General features: G+C 42.4%; 1 protein-coding gene across 1 annotated transcript; it reads left to right on the top strand.

Moving 5' to 3' along the window:
- The first annotated feature begins 1,088 nt into the window (after positions 1–1,088).
- Positions 1,089–25,215, top strand: LOC108275928 (ankyrin repeat domain-containing protein SOWAHB). The gene is made up of 12 exons (XM_053686089.1): positions 1,089–1,416; positions 5,454–5,515; positions 6,807–6,977; positions 10,231–10,335; positions 13,999–14,055; positions 15,445–15,546; positions 15,671–15,682; positions 17,103–17,105; positions 20,777–20,863; positions 21,577–21,649; positions 23,281–23,367; positions 24,154–25,215. Exons 1-12 carry the CDS (start codon positions 1,293–1,295, stop codon positions 24,330–24,332), a joined length of 1,062 nt encoding a protein of 353 aa, XP_053542064.1. The 5' UTR covers positions 1,089–1,292; the 3' UTR covers positions 24,333–25,215.

Genomic DNA, 25,215 nt, shown 5'->3' with positions numbered 1-25,215 from the left:
ATATATATATATATATATATATATATATATATATATATATATATATATATATATATATACATTCCTGGGCAAAATATATACATATCCTACAGTTCCTCTCTGACCAGCAATGCAAAACGCTTCTCTTCATCTTCAGAGCTACCTGTGCCCTCTCCCAGTCAAACTGCCCTAATCAATAGTGATGTGTCGTTCATGAACGAATCTTTAATATGACTCGGGAACAACGAGTTATCTCAGAGAGTGATTCGTTCATTTTTCACCACGCAACACCCCCATAGGTTCTGTACAGGAAACAGAAATGATTAGTTCACGTCTCGAGTCTTCGGGTTCGAGTCATTCGTTCGTCCGGTAACCGCCGCATATGCAATGCACCCTGCAGTACCGGAAACGGGATGAACGGATGACTCGAACCCGAAGGCTCGAGACGTGAACTAATCATTTCTGTTTCTGAGGAACAGACGTGACGAACGTGACGTGACCAAAGAAAGAACGAAAGTTCGGGAGGTGAGGTGAACTAACAGACTGCATAGCCTGAAGACCCAGCTAAGCTATTAATGAATCATTTCTGTTTCTCATAATTCAGCCTTGGTTGCATTAGCCTATAGTTTATTTGATAGTGTATTAAGTACTAGATGTGTTGGGGTTTTAACATGTAACATTTTTAATTATATTCTTCTGAAAAGAACAAAATGACTCCAAAAAAAAAAAAAAAAAAAGATTCATTAATTTTGCTGAACGAGATTCAAAGAGTCGAATCAGTAAAATGATCCGGACTTCCCATCCCATCACTACTAATCAAGGGTCGTATTGTGAAGCAACAGTTGGGCGATACCATCTTGCTCAGCGTGGGGGGCTTTTAGTATTTATCTCCGATTTATTATGACAAACTCGTTACAACGTTAACATTAACGTTACAAACGAAATTACTTCTACAGCCATCATTTTACATTAAGATTAAAATCGTGAAACCGTGATATTTTATAGACTAGCTCATCGCATCATCCCGCGAGCATTTCAAATCGTAAAACCCCTCGATGACGTCACTTTACGCCACACAAAGTACAAACCAGGCTCGAGAGGGTTAAACCGTAGGAGGCGCGCGCGCTGAATTAGGGTGGAGTGAACTTGGACATCCACTGTGACTTTTCGTCCCTCACCCTTTATTTAATTAGGCAGCAAACAAACAAACAAAAAAGCGCCATGCTATAGTATACCTGATGTGGGTGAAAAATCGATCATAACACTACATGAGATTGTATTTAAATGTGCTCGAGTCAGGCGCGTGATTAAACATGGGGGACGTGAGTGAAGCGTCTCTGCTGGATTTCATCTATTCCTCTGGCGGAAAAGTTACAAATTCAGACTTGATGAAGACCTATAAGCAGTTTGTAAACCATAGTGATTTGCACCTACGTGGTGAGTAGTATAAATATCGGCTTTATTCCTTTTCTCCGTGTCTGTTTTTCCTTGTGGTGATGCTGGTAACGTTACCGCTTCCAGCTCTTCAGAGGCTGACGTTTCTGTCACTGCCTCTGGGAACATGTCTGTCTCTCTCGTATTTATTTATTTATTTACTTATTTTAATCCAGTATGAACATTTCTTACACACACACACACACTGTAGGTTCTCTGTAAAGCCTCAAACTAATCCCATCTGCTTTACATTAGAAGTATGTGTAAGAAGATAATGTTACAGCAGGAATTATGTCATTTCCGGTGGCCTCGCGTGCACAAAATAACGTCCTCAGTGTTGAACACCTCACAGGGTTCAACTGGTCCTCCAGTCTTTATTTTAGTCCAGGATACCCTACTGAGGGTGTTAAAGTCGACACTGGGGTTCCTTTCTGTGTGTAAACCTCCACAGCAGTACACTGAGAATTGTTCAGGTGTTCATCTGCTTGCTGTCACTTTTGTTATTTTGAAAACATTCCCACACCTTGATGATTAACATTCTGACGACGCATTTAGCAATCCTCCTTACAAAAAGTCCCCTCGAACACCGTAGTCCTTTTAGAGTGGTCCCATTTTGGGAATGCGTAAAGATTAGCACAAGACAGAGGGCGTTCTTCGTTCAAAGAACATTCCACGTAGAACCCCGAGAACCGTTAACCGTCCGGAGAACACCCGAGGAGCACGTTTTATTAAAAGTTCGCATGTTTATTATTTACCTGAAATCCTGGGACGGCGGTTTGTCAAGATAGCTGATGAAATACATCCATCTATCCATGGCTTACTCCTTCATCAGGGTCGCGGGGGAACCTGGAGCCAATCCCAGGGAGCATCGGGCACAAGGCGGGGTACACCCTGGACAGGGTGCCAGTCCATCACAGGGCACAATCACATACACACTCACACACCACGGGCACTTTAGACACACCAATCAACCTACCATGCATGTGTTTGGACTGGGGGAGGAAACCGGAGTACCCGGAGGAAACCCCCGCAGCACGGGGAGAACATGCAAACTCCACACACACAGGGCCACGGTGGGAATCGAACCCCCGACCCTGGAGGTGTGAGGCGAACGTGCTAACCACTAAGCCACTGTGCGCCCTTAGCTGATGAAATATGACGACAAAACCAATCGAACCTCGCAGGAAAGCGTTCCCCTTTCAGGAACGGATTCAAGTAGAACCTCTTTAGACAGTTAAAACCATTAAGGATCTATGGCAGTGGTTTTCAAAGTGGGGGGCGCCATGGGGGCCTCAACAATTTGGTCGGAGCCACCAAGCCCATCCCTCCCACTAGTATGTTTTCTCTTTCTCACTCTCAGACAACCACACAATCAATTCCTAATGTAATGTAAAGATGTAATTATTAATAAAAAATGAGGGATATATTCAGAAGTCTGTGTTTTAAAGACGTCTTGTAAAAGGGGGCCTCGGTCACATGTTCATGCCATTTGGGGGGCCTTGCCCCGGAAAAGTTTGGGAACCCCTGATCTAAGGTACACTTGAGAACACCTGAAATCAGTTTAACACGACAGTTTAGCCCCACCCTGAACCCTAAGCTTCGTAACTTTTCACATGAATTTAGTCATGAGATTTATTATGAATTTGCCATTGTGTGACCATGTTGGTTATGACGGTGACAGGCCAACAGCTGTCCTAAATTTGTCCCCCATGAAAAGAACCTTCAAAGACAGCTGTTGCCATTATCCTACGTTCACACTAGCTCACGACCAAGCAGCAGATCTCTCGTTAATTATGTATAGAGAGATTACACAGAAAAATACATCTTGAATGGAACAGAATGGAGACCGTTGGTGCATCTGGTTGGTGTATGCTAGCTTGCTTTGCCTTATCTACCGACAGTGCTAGTCCAAAGCCTAGCACTTACTGTTGAGCATGCCCACAAGAGATAAAACTACAACATGAGCCGCCTCTCTGTTGCTAGTCTGAGCATAGTGTTATGCTACCTTCCAAAACTAAATAACCTGTTTACCTAAGGAACCTCCTTCTGATTGGTACAATAGTGTAGTAATGGTATTTTGATGGTAACTACCATGCACACTGCTGTAGAAGATCATGTGGACCATCCATCCATTTTCCATACTGTTTATCCTACACATGTAGTGGGGGAGCCCGAAGCTTTTTTCGGGGAAATCGTGGCACAAGGTGGAGGACACCGGATGGGGTACCAACCCATCGCGGTACACATTCACACACTACGGTGTTTGGAATTTGGAAATGAGAATCATCCTACAGCGCACGTCTTTGGACTGGGGAAGGAAACCTGAGAGGAAACCTTCAAAGCATGTGAGAGAACATGCAAACTATGCGCACAGAGGGCAGAGACGGGATTTGCACCCTCAACACTGAAGGTGCGAGGCAAACATGCTAAACACTAAGCCACCAAGTGGGCCGTCACATGACGTATTTGAATTGAACCGTTAACCAACTTAAAATCTTAACTAAGCGTATGGATTTAAATGTTCCACTGGAGCCATGTCCTCTCTTCGGATGCTCGAGTCCAGCTGTGCGCAAAGCCGCTCACATCTGGCGCCTTCTGACGCCGCTGTCCAATTATCAAATTGTTTCCGAGCATTCGCAAAGCTGCTGCAGTGGGATAAAGCCCTGCGCGTGGAGACGGTCCAGATTTAGACGAGTTGTTTGTTTTATGAAATGGACTTTGAGCAGTGACTGTTTTCTCTGTGGGAACACGCTGATGTGAGCGTCTTTGCTGACCATGAGGGCTCTGAGCACAGGGTAATAAATAACCCTTTTTTAAAAAAAAAAAAAAAAAAGGCAGCCGTGTCCCTCAGGAATTCTCTGGACTTGGTTAACTGTTGGCTTCCCTTTTGGGTTTCCTGTTGTTTTGCAATACTGCCTTGCTGGCAGGAAAACGGAAAAGTTACAGTTGTCGTAGGCATGTTCTCTTTTGTAAACAAGTCACGAAATCTCCAAATTATTGAAAGCACCAACACCCTTTTGGTACTAATTCATGCAGTTGATACTAGCTTCTTGGCTGCAGTGGCTCTCTGCTTGTTTCACAAGGACATTTTAGAGATTGTTGTCATGACGACCTTTTACCCCAACATTCTGCTGTCGTGTTTGGAAATAGTTGGAAAGGTTACTGAATACAAAATTGGGCTAGAGCTCAACATTTAGGGTCTTTTTAAAAAGAAAAATCTCACTGTAAACTGACTTCGGCGATGCTGGAGAAGCTTGGAGAAGGGTCCGTTTACAGTCGTTTCAAATAAATAAATAAAAAATCGGGTTGAAGCAGCACAGAAATGTGAACCGAGACCGTGGGAGGTAAGATTTAATCATCCGAGGGTAATGAAGTATACGTTAGCTCTCCATAGCGAGGAATCTTTTTGCATTCTTTCGCCATGCCCGAGGTTACTCCCTACCTAAGCTTGCTTATCTTTTAATGTTTAAAAACGTCTGAGAAACCCCAGCGATCCACTGCACCAGCGATGTACTGCGTACGCTGTGGCTTTTGCGGTTTTTCTCACCGCCTGCTGGAATCGTCATCGATATTCGCACCAATGGATTAGAATTTTCTATCATCCCACACTAGTCCTCAAACCTTACGCCCAAATCACCCGGCATTACGTTCGTTGCCACGGTTTCAGTGTCGCTTCAGAAGCCTCACATCTGAGCAGTTCCTCCGCAAATTTATCTCCAACATGACCTCGTGAACGTGTCTCGGTTGTTACCACGCAGTGTCAAACGTGCAGTTTCCACACACAAGAGGGTGATCCTGCAAGCTCAGAGATTCACACCCACGGTGTTTCGCTTGTATTATTACCAACAGGCGTTCAAGTCGACGTTCGGAGTGAGCAAATGCAAAGCGTGCTAAGGTCAGGGTTCGGTTATACTGACTTTAAAACATATTCGTTAAATGCTGCCTAATGAGAACAACTGGATAGCAAACTGTAACAAACGATGCGTCATAACTCGGGTTGTTTACTCTAAACGAAGTCTAAATCTTTTTGTCTTTTCCAGCCAAATACAGGGAGGACTTCAAGCTCATCATAGACAAGATAGCCGTGTGTAAGTCCGAGAATGTGAGTAAGACATTTCCACCCATTTTAACAGCCATTAATGCCATCAGTACCGTTCGTGAAACGATGTTCTCGGATCATTATGACTGTGATACACCCATGTAATTGAAGGATGATTTGATTATAGTGCTTCCTGTACTTGTCTTTCGGGGGGGGATCATTCGGCATTTCCTAAGAAGACCGTCGTAGTGTATAACGGTTTATTACAGAGTGGACAAATCATAAACGCTCCAGTGTGCCGGCGAGTCCGTCCTACGCCACGTCGTGTCCGGAATCCGGCTACACGACGGACGTAACGGGCTAATTGTAACGCGCATGAATCCAGACCACAGACGATAAAGCCGAGGCCTTTATCCTCTCCTGAAAATGCCTCGCATCGTGTTTGCGCCATCAATAAAGAAAGCAGAAGGTCTCGCGTGGCTGACATTTCGGTCGGGCGTGAGCTGCGGTGTTCTCTCGTCGCACGTAAATTTGAGTCAGTACAGCCTCTTTGTACTTTGTCATTACTATTATGCTAATAGTTATAATATTGCCTAGCGTCCACTGAAGGTAAAAAATAGTTCCTACTGTACCAACAGTCTTTTTTTAAATTTTATATATATATATATAATATATATATTTTTAAAGAAATTAAAACAAAATCTTGCCCCGCCTTGTCAACCGTGAATAAAACCAGCCTGGATGCATAATTTAGTCCTAGATGCCTGTAGTGGTGATTTGTCCACCTCTATAACCGTGTTGGTATTGTCTTGAATAGTAAGCAAACGTACAATACCTTTTGTGTTCCTTCAACTACAGAATCTTTCTGTTTTTAACGTAATACGAAGACCAGAGCTTTGCATATCACCAGATACCTCACTTGCTTTATTGCTAAATAAATATCAGCTGCTGGTGGCCGGCTTTTTAGACTTTTTTTATGCTTTTAAGAAATTTAAAAAAAAAAAAAAAAAACCCCAACAGTGGGAAATATGAAATCAGATCCGATAGTAATTTAGTTTCCGCCCCATATTTACTCTGATACTTATTATGGGTTTAGTGCATTTCTATTTTGAGCTGCGATTCCTTTCTGCCTCTTTTAGGCAAATGCCAAGTGACGACTTGCCCAGATATAGCAGCGTTTCTGTGATCTCGAGCAGTGTTCTAAAGCCAGCAGTCGTGATCATAGCAGTCTTTGACCCAAAAGAAAAAGGCCGGTTTTAGCACCGAAATATGCTCAAATACATATTTTAGTTAGGCTTATTTATTTCAAACCCAGCATCTGTAAGATGGGGTCTCTAATGTGTTTCTTCTTCAGGGAGAGAAGTACCTTATCCTGAAGAAGAAGTACAGGCAGCTCATGCAGGAGCACGAATCTGAACCTGCGGCTTCGGAACGGAGGCCCAAGATAAAAATGAACCAAGTCGAATGGTGTGTAGGACCCACCATTACTGTCACTGATGCCCAAGACCCGGACGACGGGGAGGATGTGAGTACGTCGTGAGTTGGGGAAAAGCGTTGGTTAACGTTATGTTTGGGTCAAGCTCAGCTCAGTTTCTCTTATTGTGGAAGTGTTTCAAATGTTGCTTTCTGTAAACCTAAAACAAACAAAAAACCCCTCATTCACTGAGCTGCGTTCCAAGCCCTTGTAAGATCCTCGATATACACACACCTGTGAGCATAACTGACTTCTGTATTAATGCACTAGGTTTTCAAACCAGTCAAACCATTGTTTTGTCTGTACAAGATGCTAATCCTTGCCTGTTATGTTGCTTAGCAACCGAAGCTTACTGATAACGGACTATATTGCGTAGCAGAAAAAGAGTTTATTGGTGAATATTACTCATTATAAATGAAGTAATTTTAATTATTGGACGCCGGACTTTATTGTATTGTTTTTGTCGCTGACGTGTATATATATATATATATATATATATATTTTTTTTGCATGATCGCATTCCCATGTGACTCGGTGAACAGTAGGTTCCCATTTTTGTATGCTTTAACGCGTGCGATGTTTATTAATGCCTCGCATTCATTTGCAGTCAGGCATTCTCTTGGAAACCTGCATGCGTGCCCCGTTTGCTTCCAAGCGCTAGCTCACCTGGAGCGGAGAATCCGAGGTGCTGCCAGACCGACAGGTCTTTTGCAGTTTGGTTATCTTGACTTTTTTTGAGGGCAGCTGAGCAGAAATTGGTATCGTGGTTGTTTTTGTTATAAATAACCCAGCTTCCAGTTCTGGAGGGCAGTTGATTGTTTTTCCTCTGATCCAAACACACGTAATTATCACACTCCATGTGTCTGGTGTACTGCAATCAATTTTTCATAAGTGTTCATAGCACTAAATTGAAGATAGGTGGCGCAAGCGTGAGGCATATGGTGTAACTGGTCCAGGGAGTGAAGTCTGTTGGGTCATGCATACGGAATAAGGGAAGTTACCTTGTGACCTTGCACAAGCAAGGCTTGCTTCATGTTTGTCAGAGGAAGCTTATACAGTCCCAATCCGAAACTATTGGAACGGCGAGGGCAGTTCATTTGCTTGCACTGTACACCGCAGACATTTGGGTCTGAGATCAAAAGATGGATATGCATAGCCTGCGACTCATTGACCTCACCGAATCGTCGGTTTCTTCTTTTGTGCTGGCTTGCTTTTCATCCATAGACAGTTCCCTGATCTTCATGTTGGCTTATCGTTTTGAACAACAAACGCAGCCTTCACAGGTGAAACCGAAGGCTGAAATCAAAAGTAGAGATTCAGAGCTGTTTATTGTTTAAACAGTCGCTCTAACCTGGGTAACAGGACGCACCTGTCAGTCACGTGTTCCGATATTTTTGCTCGCCTACAAATTGGGTGGTCTGATACAAAATGTGTCGTACTATGTCGTTTAACTCATCGACATTTCGTGATCGTTGTTCACGAGCCCCTTGTTTGTCCCGAGCAGTTAAACTACCCAGTGTTCTTCAGAAAAATCCTCCAGGTCCTGCGCATTCTTTACTTTTCCAGCATCTTCTGCATATTTGAGCCCTTTCCAACAGCGGCTATGATGTTGAGATGCGTCTTTTCACGCGGAGGGACTCGTCCACGACTGTCGCAAGAGGTGTAAACATTCACTGACGCTCAAGAACGCAACACGGCACATTAAGAGCCGGGGGGGCTGTAAACTTTTGAACAGGGTGATCGGTGTAAATTGTTATTTTGTCTTCTGGGAGACGTGTAAACACCTTCGCTTCTGAACGGCGGCACTACATGGGGGGATAAAAGATCTTTAAATAAAATGACAACAATTTACTAAATACAATGGCCTTGCCGTTCCAGTAGTTTTGGAGGGGACTGTATTTGCACAGATTGGTATTGGAATGCTGAGCTAGCAGGTAAGGATGGCTGAAATGACGATACAATATTGATATCGGGGTAAATTCTGTACTGCAGAAATGCCTTCGAGAATCGTGTGGTGATATTCGTATTATATCGCCCGTCCCAAACAGGGTAAAGGTGAGGGGGAAATGCTCTAGTGACTACAATCGGAGAATTTTCACATGGTCTGCTTGGTATTACCCGAACAGGAAACGTCTCTGTAAGGCGGCGGTCCTCCCTGCCGGTCAGTTGTTCTGAGCGTGCGTGCGGGAAAGGCCGCCGATGAACAGGAAGTTCTTGAAGATATTGCAATTTCTTATGGAAGCTATGGCAGAAGACGCTCGATCAGAAGTCCGACAGATGTTTGCTCGGATGTAGTTGACCAGTGTGTTGATGTTGCTGCCAGGTTTTAATCCTCGATCCTGATCGGGTCTCTGCTGTGTAACCGCAGAAACCAGAAGTTTCCGGATCCTGAAGCTACATCGTGAAGTTCGCAAAGATTATTACGATCAGGCAGTAAAGCACAAAAATAAAGGGGTGACGAGATCATCGTGTTTGCTTTGCTAATATAAATAACAGATGTCGGAGATGAGCGCCAACTTTTTTTTTTCTTTCTTTCTCAAGTTCAACAGTCACCATTATGCGAGCTAACAGCTATGCCACATTTCCCAAGTGTTAATTTCCTTCCTGGAAATGCTGCGTCAGAGCCTTTCTTTCAGCCTGGGTGTGAATTGGACACGAGACCCAAGATCTGATGTGTCGCTTCAGCAGAAATAGCTCACAGCGAAGCAAACGAGCCTAATGTGAGGTTGTTCCATGGAACAATTTGGAATATAACGGGGCATGTGCATGCAGTTTGATGATAATCGTGGGTTGTGAGGTTTAACAGTACAGCAGGGCAACCGGTACTGTATCCTGGTACAAATAATAGACATCGGGACTACAGTCATTCTAATGTGAGCATTCTAGCGATTTAAAAAACAACAACAACAAAACAAAGTAAACAAGCACTCGTTAATGTTGAAATGAACATGCGTTAAATATTAATTCACGATACCAGTTTGACAATCGAGACAGTTGGGGTGTGTTTTCTTTGTTATATGGAAATAGCAGTAGGCTGGTTAAAGTGGGTGTCGGTGTCCATCTAAGACAGATGTGCAGCTTTGTATATCCGAACCTTCTTGGTCTGATGTAGCTTCATTTAAAATGTGCTACGGCTAGTATTTTCATTTAGCAAGCAAATGATTTTTAAACTAGTGCTGAGTCTGTGAATTAGGCCAGAGTCTCTCGGTATTGTTTACAGTTAGTGAACTGTGCAGAAAAGGATGTTGTATGTGGCTCTCCGCGTTGTTTTTGCTAATGGATCTCGTCTGTCATTAACGATCAGGTGACAGCTGACCAACCCTTACGGGAGAACCCAGAACCTCTGTCAGAGGAGAACCCAGAAGCCACAGACGCAGAGGATGAACTGGAAAAGGACTCGGGGTCGAAGGTTGGTATAGTCCGCTTTACGAATCCCAAAAGAAAGTGTCTGTGTTTACACACGTCAGTATTCAAATGTGTGTGTGATTAATTCATTGCATACACTACCCGTCATAAGTTTAGACACTCAGTCTTTATTTTTATTGTTTTCCCCACATTTTAGAATAATTATAATAATAATAATAATAAAGTAATCAAAACTCAATGGGAGTATGGGAATTATGTTGTGATTAAAAAAAAAAAAAATGGAAATAATTTAATATTTTAACACTTATCAGGTTGATATTCTCTAACTGAGGCACCCAACCGGGCGCTAATGGCTATGCAAACATCAGGTATCACCGCTTTGGGCGTATCATAAAGGCGATAGATCCTTCTCTCTGACAGACTCGGAGCATTTATTTATTTATTTGTTTATTTATTTATTTTTCTTTATTTATATATAATATATATATATATATAATACTCATCTCGTCCCTGTCATGTAACAATCGTAGCAACGGATTGACCCATTTATTACTGACAGGCACAGGTCAGATCCCAGGGAGTTGTATTATCTCCTTCTCTGTCTCTCTATATCTTTTTATGGCCTCGATGTTACTTAAAGACCCATATGTCTCAACCTTAAGGTTCCACGTCTCCGTCATACGGCGTCCAGCCACCACCGAAACATCCAAGACCGTCGACTTTAGCGGTTCCTCCATCACCAGGTCAGGCTTGATGTACGAGTGCGCAGTTGCAATCACAGGCTCTGTCCGTATACTCCGCTTGAACTTCCCAAGCATTTTCTCCGCCAACCGCATCACTCTGTTATGGCGGGCACAGCGGGCCTGGTGCGTGACCTCACATACTTGGAGAACATGATTTAAGGCCCCCCGGCATGTGATATCATCTGCCTTGTCAGGTCTACCACGAGACCCTCGTGCCTTCGTGGACAGAACTCCGCCCCTCAGCTGGATTCCCCTAAACCGGGGAAGACTCTCATTGGTTTCTGTAGCCAGAGGTGGCTTGCCTTGTCGATCTTACCAACTGTAAGCTCTCTGCCATCGACAGCGTCATGCAACTGTGAAGCCCACGCATGTTGGGCTTCATCCCTTGTTGTTATAACCATTCCAGCCACCCCGCAAGGGATGTTTATAATTCGCTCGATTTTCTTAAATGATTTCTGGTTGACAACATTCTCTTCATTGTGTTTCTATGTGCGTTCCCCAACACCAGCTCATGAGGTAGTTTGGGCAAGAGGAAAACCTTTAAGATTTCCAGCCTTTGATACGGTTTCAGAGGAGTTTCTGATACTTCTCTCAACATCATCTCCAACCTCCCAGTGTGCTTGGGGGTGACCTTCCCCTTCCAGGTGAACTTCAAACCCAAGTAGCTCTGTACAGATTCTACTCCCATCGGTGCAATTACTCCACCCGTTGTCCTTAGCCTCCACGGGAACAGAACCACACACTTTCTCACACTTCTTTTTTTAGCATCTTCAAAGAAGACACGCTTTTTGCCTATTCTTGGCGTTTTATCGATCGATGTCTTGAGGGATTTCCCTGAGATTTCAAACAAAAAGAGTCTTAAGATCATGAGAGACATTTCAGTCGCGTGTCCACAAACTTTTGATCTGTAGCGTGTGTCTGTAATATTCTGATTAGTAATGAATCATGTAAATGCCGCACTCCGATTGCCCGATTCAGATTAAGACGATATGATCAGGAATTTGTTTCGCCTTCTTCAGAAAATCCACTAGATCTATGCGCATGCTCAGTTCGCAAAGAATTGTGGGCGCTAACAGTTGCTTAGCTGTAGGCTAGGTATTTAGAAATGGCAACTCTTAGGAAAGGCATACTTACGTACAACAACGGGACTATTCCGATGCCTGTACGCATATAAACATCGTATACGGAATACGGCCGCGGCCCGGATATAGACGGAATTTGACGCGTGTAAACAAAACCAATCTGTTATTCTGTGCTATGCTGTGACGCTGTGTATAACCACCAGAGGGCGACAGATTAATTAACCTGCTTTACTGGACGGGCCTGGGGCAGAATGACAGCATGAAGAGGCCTTGCATTTCCATGTGAAAGATGCTCTGTGTTGTTGTGTAAAACAGCAACATGCTCTACCTGATTAGAGAGAAAATAATCATCTCTCTTCTCCCACCATTCACATGTATATCAGTTTTGGGTGCAGCTATCCTGTGGTGTTTTTTTTTTTTTGTTTTTTTGTTTTTTTTTTTTTAAAAAACACTTTGTTTTTAATAAATATGCAGACAAAACAGTAGAACCGTACCTTTTAATTATTCAATCATGAAGCCAGTTATTTCATTTTACCAGTGGAATAATGAAAAAATGAATAATGAATGAAACTGTAGTCACATGCTTGGTTTTGAACGGACTGTGAACTAAGGGTGTATATTTTAAAGAGCACTTTTTTCTTCTTCTTTCTTTGTTGTGTGGGTTTTTTTTTTTTTTTTTTTTTTTTTTTTTTTTTTCCTCACACGCGTAGACGTGAAGGGCAGGTCATAATCATGCATAGAGAAAAATCCGGATATCATATTAACATGTTCTTAACATTTTTAACAAGGTAAAAGCTCCTACGGTGCATTTCCACGGCAACGCTCATTTGCTTGCGAGCTTCGAGACCCGGATCAGAGGACGTGTGTGTGTGTGTGTGTGTGTGTGTGTGTGAGAGAACGTTCAGACCTTGACAGTTAATAATTACCCGTTGCACTCTCTCCTTTCTGCCTTTGCTTCCCAGTGGAAAAGGCATGTGGCTCCACGCCTGTTTAAGCTGTTAAATGCGGCAGCGTTTACAGTGGACAGTTTGGACAGTTAGCACAGCGCAGATGAAAGAAAGTGTGTGTTTGCTCTGCGTCTGGCTGCCCGCAGCTCCGCGGCCCTCGGAACGATTAGCAGTCGCTCGCTTTTCTAAAATCAGCAAGCCGCTCGGTTTTTCCTCCCTGGCGAACACGTGGACCGACGCGTCGGTCAGACTGTACAGACAGATTGGCCCTCAAAGCGCTGGCCTCTTGTGAGCGTCATTTCAAAAACGGCAAAATACACAACGCGAGCAATTTAGCTTTCAGTGAAGCAAATTGTTGGGGTTTTGACCGCATGCCTGACCTTGTCTTATTTAAAGAGTGTGGAAACCGCCTTTCCCCTGTATTCTCCCTTCTGACTGCGTATTAAGTTTAATATCCTTCGCATGATTTGGACTTCTGTTTGCTTTCTTGTTTGTTTCATACTGTGTCACTACCCCAAAACCTGTTTACAGTAATGTCCATTCTGTGACCAGAAGCCATGTTTCGTTTCCTCTTCTGTGATGATCTGGTTGTGTTTTTTTTTTTTTTTTTGGTGAGTGCATATTGATGTCTATGGTCTGTTTGCTGTGCTTACGACAAACCGAGGAATCTCACACATCACTGCTTGATTAAGTAGCATGACTGTGATGGAAATTCTTTTTGTAACTAACACACACAGAGTACTAATGAGAAGGAGGACACTCGCTGCTTTGACACACTCATACAGGGAGAGGATTTGTGTTGGAGATCAATAACGGATCTAATAAATTATGACACTTGTATTAGAAAGAACTTACCATCTCTCTCTCTCTCTCTCTCTCTCTCTCTCTCTCTCTCACTCTCTCACTCTCTCTCTCTCTCTCTCCATTTTTCCAGTCAGAATCGGAGCAGGAGGAGGAGTCTACGGGTAGCGTAGGCTCTGCAGCTGTGGCTGTAAGTGTCATTTTAAAGAGAAGTATTCATCTCCTCTGGGGTTTTTTTTTTAAAACCAGTATCAGTGTTTGTAGTAACAGCAATGGTATAAAATGTTACTGCTTCAACAATGCCAACTCTTACATTATGTCTCTCACACACTCTCACTCTCTTTCTCACACTCTCTCTCTCTCTCTGTGTGTCTGTTACTATGGAAACAGTAATGTATTAGAACAAACACATTAATATAATCCTACGAATGAATATAATATTAACACGCAGCCCCTGCCAAACAGGACATTTAGGCAAATATGGACTCCTCATTGGGATTATATTTTCTAAAATGAAAACCATGTTCATCCACTTATCAAAGCGTCTGCCGTATCACTTGTTCTAATTCAGTCCCTCCGAAAATGTTTAAAAGATGATTATTTATTTATTTATTTTTTGCTTACGGTCGCAGAAATTAACGCAAAATCAAGGAAACTCTACGGGTAGTGTAGGCTCTGCAGCTGTGGCTGTAAGTGTCATTTTAAAGAGAAGTATTCATCTCTGGGTTTTTAAAATTATTATTATTTATTTATTTTAAAAACCATTATCAGTGTTTGTAGTAATAGCAATGGTGTAAAACCGCTAATTTTTTAAGCGTTCTCGTTTTTTAAGCTAGGGTTGGACGATATGATGAAAACATCACATCGCGATTCTCATAGACATTACCACGATACATGATACGCATCACAATGTGTGTTCAGGTCGGCGAGCAATTTCCTGCAATGCGGTCGTGTTGCATTTGGAAAAAAAATAAATAAATAAAAAAAAATTGTTCAGTGCATTATTTAATACCTACAAAAAACATCAATCTCTAATTTTTTTAATATTAAAAAAATTATATTTATATTTATCATTTTAAAGATAAAACTACCGATTTTTATTTATTTATTTTTTTTTACATCAAATCAGTTGCTTGCAGTATGTAAGATTGTAGTTATTATTTTTTAAAACTCCATAACATTGCAGAAAAATGTATTGTAACACAATTGACAATAACAGTATCGTATCGCATTATCACCCAGTCCTAATGCGAGCACATCTGTTTAATTCCACATCTGGATCTCTTGTGCGTTACACGCCGATCTTCTAGTCTATTTCTATTTCATATGGCTCCGTACAAAGCGCCTTTTTGAAAACCTGCGCACTGTTAGTAAATGCGATTCTGATTCTAATTATGAAGTTAGTTTGCAAAATTTTAGCAAATGTGACGATTTAAAAAAAAAAAACACACACAAAAAAAGCCATTGCATTTCACATTGCTTGTGTGGTTCTTGATGTAGCTGTCCTCTCTCTAAACGGCAGCATGATGTTAGTGGAGATGTTTACCTGAGTGGGTTCTTGTCGTGTTCTTCACTGCAGCTGGATCCTGTTGAGAAAGAGTGGATCTACTCTGCAGCATGCGGCAGACTCTCGCACCTCAAACAGCTGCTCAAACAGGACGTGTCACTGGCCAACAAAAAAGTACCCAGTTTTACCTTCACCGCCTTACACCTTCTAAAACATATATTTTTTAAGTCCTGTTCTTACAAACTATGTTTTTGTTTGTGTGTTGTTGTTGTTGTTTTTTTTGTTCACACCAAACCAGGATTTTACTTCAGTAAGTTCCTGCTCTAATAAACATTTGCTTTGATCTAACAGTTAAGCTTTGTAACTATTTGCTGATAATATCTTTCTGTTCTGTTTCTTATGTTTTCCTCTGGATGGTGGCTGACACCTTTAGGGGGTGAGTAACAGCACGGTTACATTTTCCTCACTGGATGAGGAATGAAAATATGAGCTTGCACATATGTATTTACATGAGGCCCGTGTAAATGATAAATCCTTCCTGATCTCTGGTCATGTCTCTTCTTGCAAACTCTGTGACGCCACGCAGTTTCTTTCATCATCCCCAAGTGCAGAGTGAAGGAATGTGTAAAAAGTGTTTAAAAAAAAAAAGTGGTGGTGGTGGGGGGGTTGTCCCAGGCTTACATTTCAAAGGCCTACTATCAAAAGGATTATGAAAGATGGCTTTTTAGCTCCTGCACCCTCAAAACAAGCTCAAATCCTTTTATTTGTCTCTTCTCCCTCCCTTCCATGTGCGCTTAAGAGCTTTTGCCCTAGTGTTTGTTGTCCCTCCCTGGCCCGGAGTTCTCACAGTGTCCCGGCTAGGACCACCTTCTAAGAGCCGCTAAGCCTCTCCCTTCCCCACCCGGACAAGATACAACAGCATGCATTGAAGTACAGGGGAGATTAGGTGCCACCTCAAAGACTCCAACCACTTAAAGATAATCTGAAAGTAATAGCGCAGGCTAGGATTAATTGGGGAACAATGGCGAGTCTGACCTCGGGTGGCTTTGATGCCCTCCCTCCCTTCCCGTTCCTGGCAGCCTGTAGTTGCATGCCAAGCTGGTCAAGTCATGCAGGACAATCCAGCACCTTTTGATGAAGTTGGCGAAGTGCCCGATTGGCTGAGGTTTATAATAGAATTTCCTAATTGTCATTAAGGGTCTCTACTTGTCTTAAGTGACTGTTGAGGTTTTATCAGAGCGTCGAGATTATCTGAGAGGGATGCTCTTTTTTTTTTCTTTTCGGTTTCTTTTTGTCCGGCTTTGGCTCAACTCCTCGACACGTTCAGAGTGGTTGAGTTGCCTTGAGTCTCGTGCTGAAGAACGCACTATTGCAGCAGTGGCAGGTAACCTGACCTACGCGTTATCTACGTTTTCACATGTTTGAAGCTCCATGTAAGGGGGGGTGGGAGGGTGGAATTCCAGCTGCGCCTGTCGCAGGGTGACCCGAAAAACAAACGGCCGACATTCCAGATGCAGCGTAAACATTCTTCGCCTTTGAGCATTGCAAGCTGGACCTGTCCTTCAGCGAGTGCAAGATGGATAGCGTGTGAATGAAAAACCACCTGTACCCATCCCTTTACCCCCACCTCCTTTTATCTCTCTCTCTCTCTCTCTCTCTGTGTCTTCCCTTCATGTCCCGTATACCACGGCCCCTTCCTGTTGTCCCGAACCGACTCGTCCTTCCTCCAGTTTGTAAGTATATCATTCTCACATCTCCTCCCTTTTTAAAAAGACGCCGTGAATATGTGTGGCAGTGCCTCCCTTTCGTGTCCCTTGTTAACAGTCCTCTTTAGAACAGGACACGGATGTTGTATTTTACTCGACGTGGCCGGAGGGGAACCCCGCAGGGCCTAGACAGGAAGTTGAGCAATAAGGACAGGAGACGCCACATCCTGTATTCCATCGTCCGTCACACACCGCCCCCAGAGACCTGTCGGCCCGTCGCTCGAACGGCGCGATGACCAATCCGTCTCGAGAGTGCGACAGCGAGGACAATGGGTCCGTAGATAGAAGAGTCAGACCCCATCTATCACAATCTGTCTCAAGGGCCGAGCTTAGAGGAGGGGCTGAGGGTCGTCCCGCTGCAGCAGGACGCATACAGTGGAATATAGATGAGAAAAAAAAACAGTAGCAGCAGCTGTTTGGGCAATGTAGCGTAATTCCTTTAACAACCGACAGAAATAAATGATAAAAAAAAAGGAAACGTAACACACTATAAATAGATCGTGTTGAAACACATCCAAAAGAGTTTCATTTGATTCTTTTTATTTTTTATAAACATGTCAGGCTGATTTCATTATTCAGTTATTTACCCAAATTATTTACGTCCTTCAGCAATTTATGGACTAGAAACTTCTCACCCAGTCTTTCCATTTCTTACTGTCGCTGTTTCGAAGATAAATCCAGCGAGTCCTGCTGTACAAACCTGGCCAAGCTTTTGAACAAATGAGCGCGTGTGTGTACATGTGATTACTGTACATGTGTCTGCTTTCTAGTTTGTGCTATTTTAGCCCGAGTGTGTTGTTAAACATCAGGTTTGTGCATGTAGAATCCATCATTTCTGCTCTCTGTGCTTGTCCATTATTGTAGCTTCAGTGTGTGTGTGTGTGTGTGTGTGTGTGTGTGTGTGTGTGTGGTGGCCCTGTGTCTTCTTGATGGGCTTGTCAGTGGGTTGATGCCTGGGTGGGTCCTCCATCACAGGGTCATACCAACATCATCAATCTTGCGCCGGGTGACAGGCCCCAGCTTCCCCCGCAGTGGGCACACTGGTTTGTTGTTTTGTAATTAGGCTGCCATTAGATGGCAGGAACCCGTCCTCTTCGCGCACAGCTGGGCCCCTCCTCCAGTGACCAAGAGAAGGCTATGGCCGTGTCCATTTTCTGGTGTTTTGTGAGCTGTGGAGAGCGGAGTGGCCAGGAAAAGCAAACCGAGCATAGCTCGTGTATTACTCGAGCTATAGCTCGGGTTGTGTTGCCTAGTGATTGTGTGATGGTTTCTCCAACTCCCCCCCCCCCCCCCCCCTCCCCCGTTAGGGATTAGACCTGTGATCTTGACTAAAGAAGGAATCAAAGAGCCACTTAATTGAACTAATCTCGTATCACGTTACTGTTGGATTTTCACATCGGATGTTTATTAATCGTCAAATTTTCTGCCAGGAAAATCACGGGTTTATTTGCACGCCCTCGTTCTAAAACGTATGCACGTTTTTAACGCGGTGTTTCTAGAGTGACGAATCAAAAGCGGGGACTTGTACGTCCCACGTCTTCGAATAACAATAATAAAAGTTTAAAGATGTTATAATCCTTACTACCTAACAGAGGAAACGTATAATCGTTGATTTGGGGAAGCTTTCTGCAGTGAGAGATTTATTGAACATGCGTGGGAGGAGTCTCCAGTGGAAGCACTTTGTAAGCGTCAGAAAACTCGTGATTTCTCAGTAAAAAGCTGCATTTCGTTCTGTTATATTAACTTCCAGAGTAGGTGATTGAGGGACTGCAGTTATAGGAAAACAGTTGTAGGAAAATCACTTTGCGTCGGGCGGCATCACACCACCCTGTTAGTTATTATACCGCTGTGTTTTTCCCTTACATGAGCCAGCAACATCCTGCAGAACAAGCTCGCGTGTTTAGCGTGACACGCAAGCGGTATCGGCCGATAAGCACGTTCTATCTAAATTTGCAAACCGATCGCAATCTGACGACGTAAAGCACACGATGACGTTCACCCTGAGCGCTGCAGTCATGTCATCGCCGGTGTGGAATTATTGCGAGGTCTGAAGAAACAGTGACGGATTTGGATTTTTAAAGGCCTGTTAAAATGTTCATTGTAGAAGGAATGCTTGTTTATTTGATTCTCGGTTAGTACAACAATCTACAACATTAGTGTAAATAATATAAGCAAGGTCACATCTGGGGTATTACTCTATCGGGGGAGGGGTTCACAGTGACAAGCAGCAGAAAGCTTACATATCACTTATGTGAAGCTTGAACGATCGGGATCGGCCGATCGTGATGACGAGAAATCTGTAATCGGTATCGGCTGCAAAAATCCTCGACGGGGCATCCCTCATTTTTGCTATTTACAATTACATGGCGGAAACCTTTTACTGTACGCTGTTGTGTATTATACGCTACAGTGTGGTTATCAAATCGAGGTATATAGCCAGGGGGTACACACTTTTATAATAATCATCAATAACGTTTTTTTAATTATGTAATGATGGAAGAGATCACCAAGACTATTATGGTTTATAGTTATTTAGTTATTATAGTTCTAAGCCTACCTCACACTGTGTGTGTGCGGAGTTTGCGTGTTCTCCCCGTGCTGCGGGGGTTTCCTCCGGGTACTCCGGTTTCCTCCCTCAGTCCAAACACATGCGTGTCCATAGTGTGTGAATGTGTACGTGATTGTGTCCTGCAATGGATTGATACCCCATCCAGGGTGTGTGTCCGATGCTCTCTGGGATTGTCGGTGAGGAATAAAAAAGGTCTAATCAATACGTGGTACATACCTAAAATTATTGTCAATAATTAGATTGCACTCCTCCTAAAGATAATTTGTTAATAAGATGCGTCTTTGTTTACATATGAACGATTCTGAGAGTCTGCTGTTCTTATAGTCCGTTTCTCAAAGCATACTGGAGAGTATCTCATGAAATCCCACAATGCACTGCAATATATAGGGTCCAAATGAACGTATACTCGCATGTACAGAACTCCCTAAATCTCCACCGTTTGTCTGTCATGTGGTTTCCGACACGTCTTTGAATAAGTCGCCTTTTTGGTTAACAGTAAGGACAACGCTGATAACGTTCCTCTCCGTCGGTGGTTCTTAAAGCGGCGGAATCCCAACATACCACTATAAAAGTTCTATAAACGCTGGTTTGACTGCTCCCTTGCCTTGAATGATTTTATTCTAAAACTCAATAACTGGGAAAAACAAGTTGTTTAATATAAAGTCAACTGGAATGTAATAATAATTTGAATGAATTGCGTTCTGTCTGAGAAAAGTTCAGGAATAAAATAAAATTGAAAAAACCCCTCTCTGGCTGTAATAAAAAAAAAAAACAATGTTCATGAACTCTGTGCTGAGGGGGTTTGTAGAATTAAGTTAAAAACGCTCCATGGTTACACAGAGGATGAAAAGTTCCGCTCTACAGCCCATATACGAGTAGAAATTGATGATTCATTTCCATACGCAACATGCGTAGATGTTTACTTTATTACCAGTTTGTGATGGCTGTTATTTCTCATAGGTAGTAACTGTGACTTCTAAACTCTACAGTAATGCAGAAACTGTACGTTGCAGCCATGTACAGTGCTGCAGATGTGATGTGATGTGTTGTGTTATGTGTTATGTCTCAGACCGCTCTGCACTGGGCTGCTAAGCACGGGAGAGAGGACATGGCTACGGCGATGGCTGACGCAGGGGCCGACATCAACACCAAAGCTGTAAGTCCCACTGAACAGAAAGGTTCCAGTAGTCCATTGCGTAGCCTTGTGTACTTGTACCTTTTGTCAGTATCGTCGGATGAATTTATTGTCCTACAGCTTCGTTAATTAAACAAGAAAGATGTTGTTCTGTCTCTTTTGTTTTGTTTTGTTTTGCAGCACGTAAGTAACCGCCCCGGTTTGCCTTCTGTCCGTACGGGAGATCGGTAACGTACAGTGACGCCGTTCTCACATGCCTGCCTGGTTTCCAAGCTTCTGACATAACTCCTCTCGAAGGCAAAGCACTAAACCCAGCTGTACAAATGAACGCGGACTCCGCTTCACAGCGCATGTTCATAAATCAAACTGTGTCATGTTAATCACTTCCCCTAAACAATGTCCTCATGTATTCCAATAGCTGGGCCCTGAGAGGAGCAATTGCACTGAATTACCAGGCAATTATCATGCTGTCATCGGGGTCTGTTGCTGTAACCTTACCTAATTTGTGTCCTCTCACCCTCTCGTTTTTCTTTCTTTCTTTCTTTCTTTCTTTCTTTCTTCCCCTCCATCTCTCTGTCTTTCGCTCCTTTCCCGATTCTTCCCTGATTCGTGCGTGTTTGGTGGATTTGCGGCTTGGGATGCGCCAGGGTGTAAGTGTGCATGGTTTTTCGTTCATTTTATCAGTGATACGTTATACCTATTCTAAAATGAGACTAAAACCTTTCTGGTTACAGGGATACACACCTTTACACATTGCTGCACTACATGGCCATACGCGTATATTTAATCTACTCATCCAAACGTACGGTAAGCCGGCTCTGCTCACATAATCACGGTTATGCTCTAACGGACTCGCGAGGTTTTCCGATTTTTTCATTTTGCTGTAATACGGTAACGTTAAAATCGCAAGTGTAGCGTGTGTGTGTGTGATCACCACAGACGGAAGCTTACTCCAAACAGTCTTGTGACGGAAGCCTAAGGGCGGGCGTTGAAATCGGTCAGTAAATATTGAGATTCAGAACGAACGGTACGATCTTACGACGAGACGAGACACACGAGAAGACACGAGGAAGGCTTGGAGATGTATGTATGTAGGTTTGTCGTTTTGGGCAGAAACCCGAGGCACTTCCACGTTTACTTTGTCGGTAACACAGATCCACAAACTCTTCCCTCTGGACAAGTAAACGAACTCTACAAGGACTGTAGGAGATGAACTGTTATCGGACAATAATCAGTGACCGGGTGCGGTCCGATGTAAAGTTGATATTTTCCAGTAACATCAACGCACGCGTTTTAATCCTCTTATACTACAGCAATTGCCAATGCTTCATTTTTTTAAAAAATCTATTAAACGTTGACATCTAATACTTTTATATCAGTTTATAGTTACATTAATGTTCTAGAACATCTGCGAAACAAGTTAGTGGCCCAGCCTCTTGATGATAATAAGGCAAAAAAACGCAACTTGTCATGGTAGACTTTCCGCTGTCCAAAAAAAATCCCCGAAACCTCTAAATGTTAAATAAACGTCCTTCTCACAGAAAACGTCACCATATCACCAGGTTTTCGTCTCTTTTTTTAAAATTAAATTCATGTTTATTTCATCTGTTTATTATTCTAATCTATTACGTGGACCATAATTCCGTACGTTTCCCGGCGAATTAGTCGTGAACTCAGAAATGTACAGAAAGTAATAGAACGAGAGACATTAAAATAGACCTGTGACTGAATTACTGTCCGAGTTGCTGTCATAGAAAACGAATCACAACCTGCCGACCAATCAGAATCGAGAACTCCGTCGTTTTGTGGCATGAATATTTAATGTACTAATACATTGTATGGAGGATTTTATTTAATTAGTTTGTCGAGAATATGTTTCCCACAACTGTTTATGTTGATGCTCCATTAGCTGCCATTAGACTTCTAGTATAAGTCAGTGTTTTTCCTCAGTACAGGGGCGAAATGATTGATTGTGGTAAAATCCTATACGCTATAGTAAACAAAATTAATCAAATTAACTAATAATAATAATAATACAGTAGGACCCATGTAGTAGTGAACACTATACTGTGCATACCTATGATAAAGTTGAATTTCTAAATTAGCCACAATAAGACATTAACGACAATAACTAATAATAAAATAGAACGATTATATAATAATAAAAGTTGTGAATGTGGCCTCGTTCTCGCTCTCTTAAACGTTTATCGTACTGTACTCACCGTTCTTCTGTGCTGGATGATGAGCGTCCCGGGCGGGACCTCACGACACTTCATCGTGTTACTCAGAACGCATGCGGTTTTTCAATTATGAATGTTTACTGTCTGGAATTTCCTATTTCATTTTTTTTGGACCGTGGTCAACCCGCGGTTCAGTGAAACAGCGGATTTTTCCCGTAATAATAAAGATGTATGCTCACCCTGATACTGTGTGTTCAGGCGCTAAGGAAAACGTGCGAGACTACAGCGGTCACATGGCGTCCCATTACCTGAAGATCCAGAAAGCAGAGGAGAGCGGCGATCTGAGTGAGTAATCGGTCATCGAGAATTTCTCCATGTTTGTATGTATTTATAGAGCTGGCTCACCCAAATGTATGGGATGCCTCTAGACCTCACCTAGCTTCCTGCCTGACCCCTACTGTGTTTTCTGCCTGTTTCAAATGATTCGATTAATCGTCAGTATTCATCCACCTTTATATTTTCCCCATTCTGATCGGTCAGATGTTGAATCATTTTCCGTAACAGCAGGCAGTTATAGGTTCTTGTACATCCTGATGATTTATAGTATTATTTTGAGGTATGGTGAGGTTTTATATTTATCATTTACGGAAGGAGTCTCCAGTGTCACCACACTTTTCTGACATAGGAAAGTCTTCAGGACGGAGGGCTTTGTGGATTCTGAGTAACCTGTAAGGGAAAGGCTGCTTTTAAATATATATATATATATATATATATATATATATATATATATATATATATATATATATATATATATATATATATATATATATATATTTATTTATTTAATTACTTATTAACTTCAAGAGAATGAAAAAGAGAGGCTGGTGAGGGAATGACCATGATCATACTCATAGAGTTAGACAAAAAAAGCATTAATATCAATACAATTAGAAAAAAGATCAAGAAAAAAATCTAATGAAGAAAGCATTAATATATCGATAACATCAACCGAAACTGGGCTGCTTTCAGAATTATGGGGGTGTTTGCAAATTTCTTGTGAGCCCGTCAAGATGAGTAGCAGATGAGTAATATAAGGTGCTGGTTTTGAGTCGTTTGTTTTCCGTTCTGAAGACGCCGGATACCACAGCCCAGCGCAGGTGACCGAGCGCCGCAACAGGAAGTTAACGTCCCTGTTTCACTCGCGGAAGAAATGGGGTTCTGCAGAAGATCTGGCCCCCGTCCCGGAGGAGAGGAGCGTCCCGCATCAGCTCATCGTCCCTGCCTTCAGACCCAGGAAGTTCTCCCGCTGAACTCCCAGCACTGCTACCGCGAGCATTGACGTACAGTTAGTTCTCGCTACGGCGGAAACATTTGCATACCTGGTGTTTCCTTCTTTACACACACATACCGTATATATTTTTATCCAGTAGCCATGCGGAAATATTACACGCTCACCGTTTTTATTTATGCTTCTGTGTCCGAGCTTTTATACCTCTAAAATATATTTCGTTTTTGTTTTCATTCCTGTATCTTTTAAAAAAAATTTTACTTCACACAGTATGAGAGTCAAGGTCATACGGGCGGGTTTAAAAAAAAACAAAAAACATGGTTTTATTTTTTTAAATTCTGTTAATGATAAAAAATACAGTTTTCATGCTGCTACATATTTTCTAAAGCCTACAGAACCACATTTTGCTGGTTGTTAGTTTTTAGCTTTACATGACTATTTTAAAATGTGTTTTATTTAGCATATTTCGGTTTATTTGTTATTAATGCTAAATGAAAAGTGTTCTAGCAGTGCCATCTTGTTCAAGGTGACACTAATTTGTGCTATGGGGTTTGTTTTGATTTTTTTTTATGATTTAGAATATCACCAAAATTAAGACAACTTAATTTGTGCCTTATGCTCGAAGTGTAAAATGTGTTTACTTATTATTATTATTATTATTTTTTTTTTTTGGAAGAGCTTAAAAATGTTGTAATGCATATTTTTCAAATTGATGAACAAAAATATCGTGTTTTTTTTTTTTCACTCCGATGTGCTTGGGGTGTTTTGTGTACATTGGCTCACATGTGTGCTGATTGTTGTGCTGTTGTCAATAATCAACACATTTCCAGTGACTAATGACTGGGTCAGACACGTTCTTGCCCGGTTCTCGGCTGATTAAAAACCCAATTTGGGGATAAAATGAA

The sequence above is a fragment of the Ictalurus punctatus genome, chromosome 15 (genome assembly GCF_001660625.3).
Source record: "Ictalurus punctatus breed USDA103 chromosome 15, Coco_2.0, whole genome shotgun sequence".
Lineage (NCBI taxonomy): Eukaryota > Metazoa > Chordata > Actinopteri > Siluriformes > Ictaluridae > Ictalurus > Ictalurus punctatus.
This window is presented reverse-complemented; position numbering and strand designations above follow the sequence as displayed.

Bases quoted from the DNA above. Each gene is read 5' to 3' on its own strand.
- LOC108275928 (XM_053686089.1), top strand. From the start codon at position 1,293: ATGGGGGACGTGAGTGAAGCGTCTCTGCTGGATTTCATCTATTCCTCT. The intron at 6,978-10,230 runs GTGAGTACGTCG...ATTAACGATCAG, and splicing joins ACCCGGACGACGGGGAGGAT to GTGACAGCTGACCAACCCTT. The intron at 23,368-24,153 runs GTGAGTAATCGG...TCCGTTCTGAAG, and splicing joins AGAGGAGAGCGGCGATCTGA to ACGCCGGATACCACAGCCCA.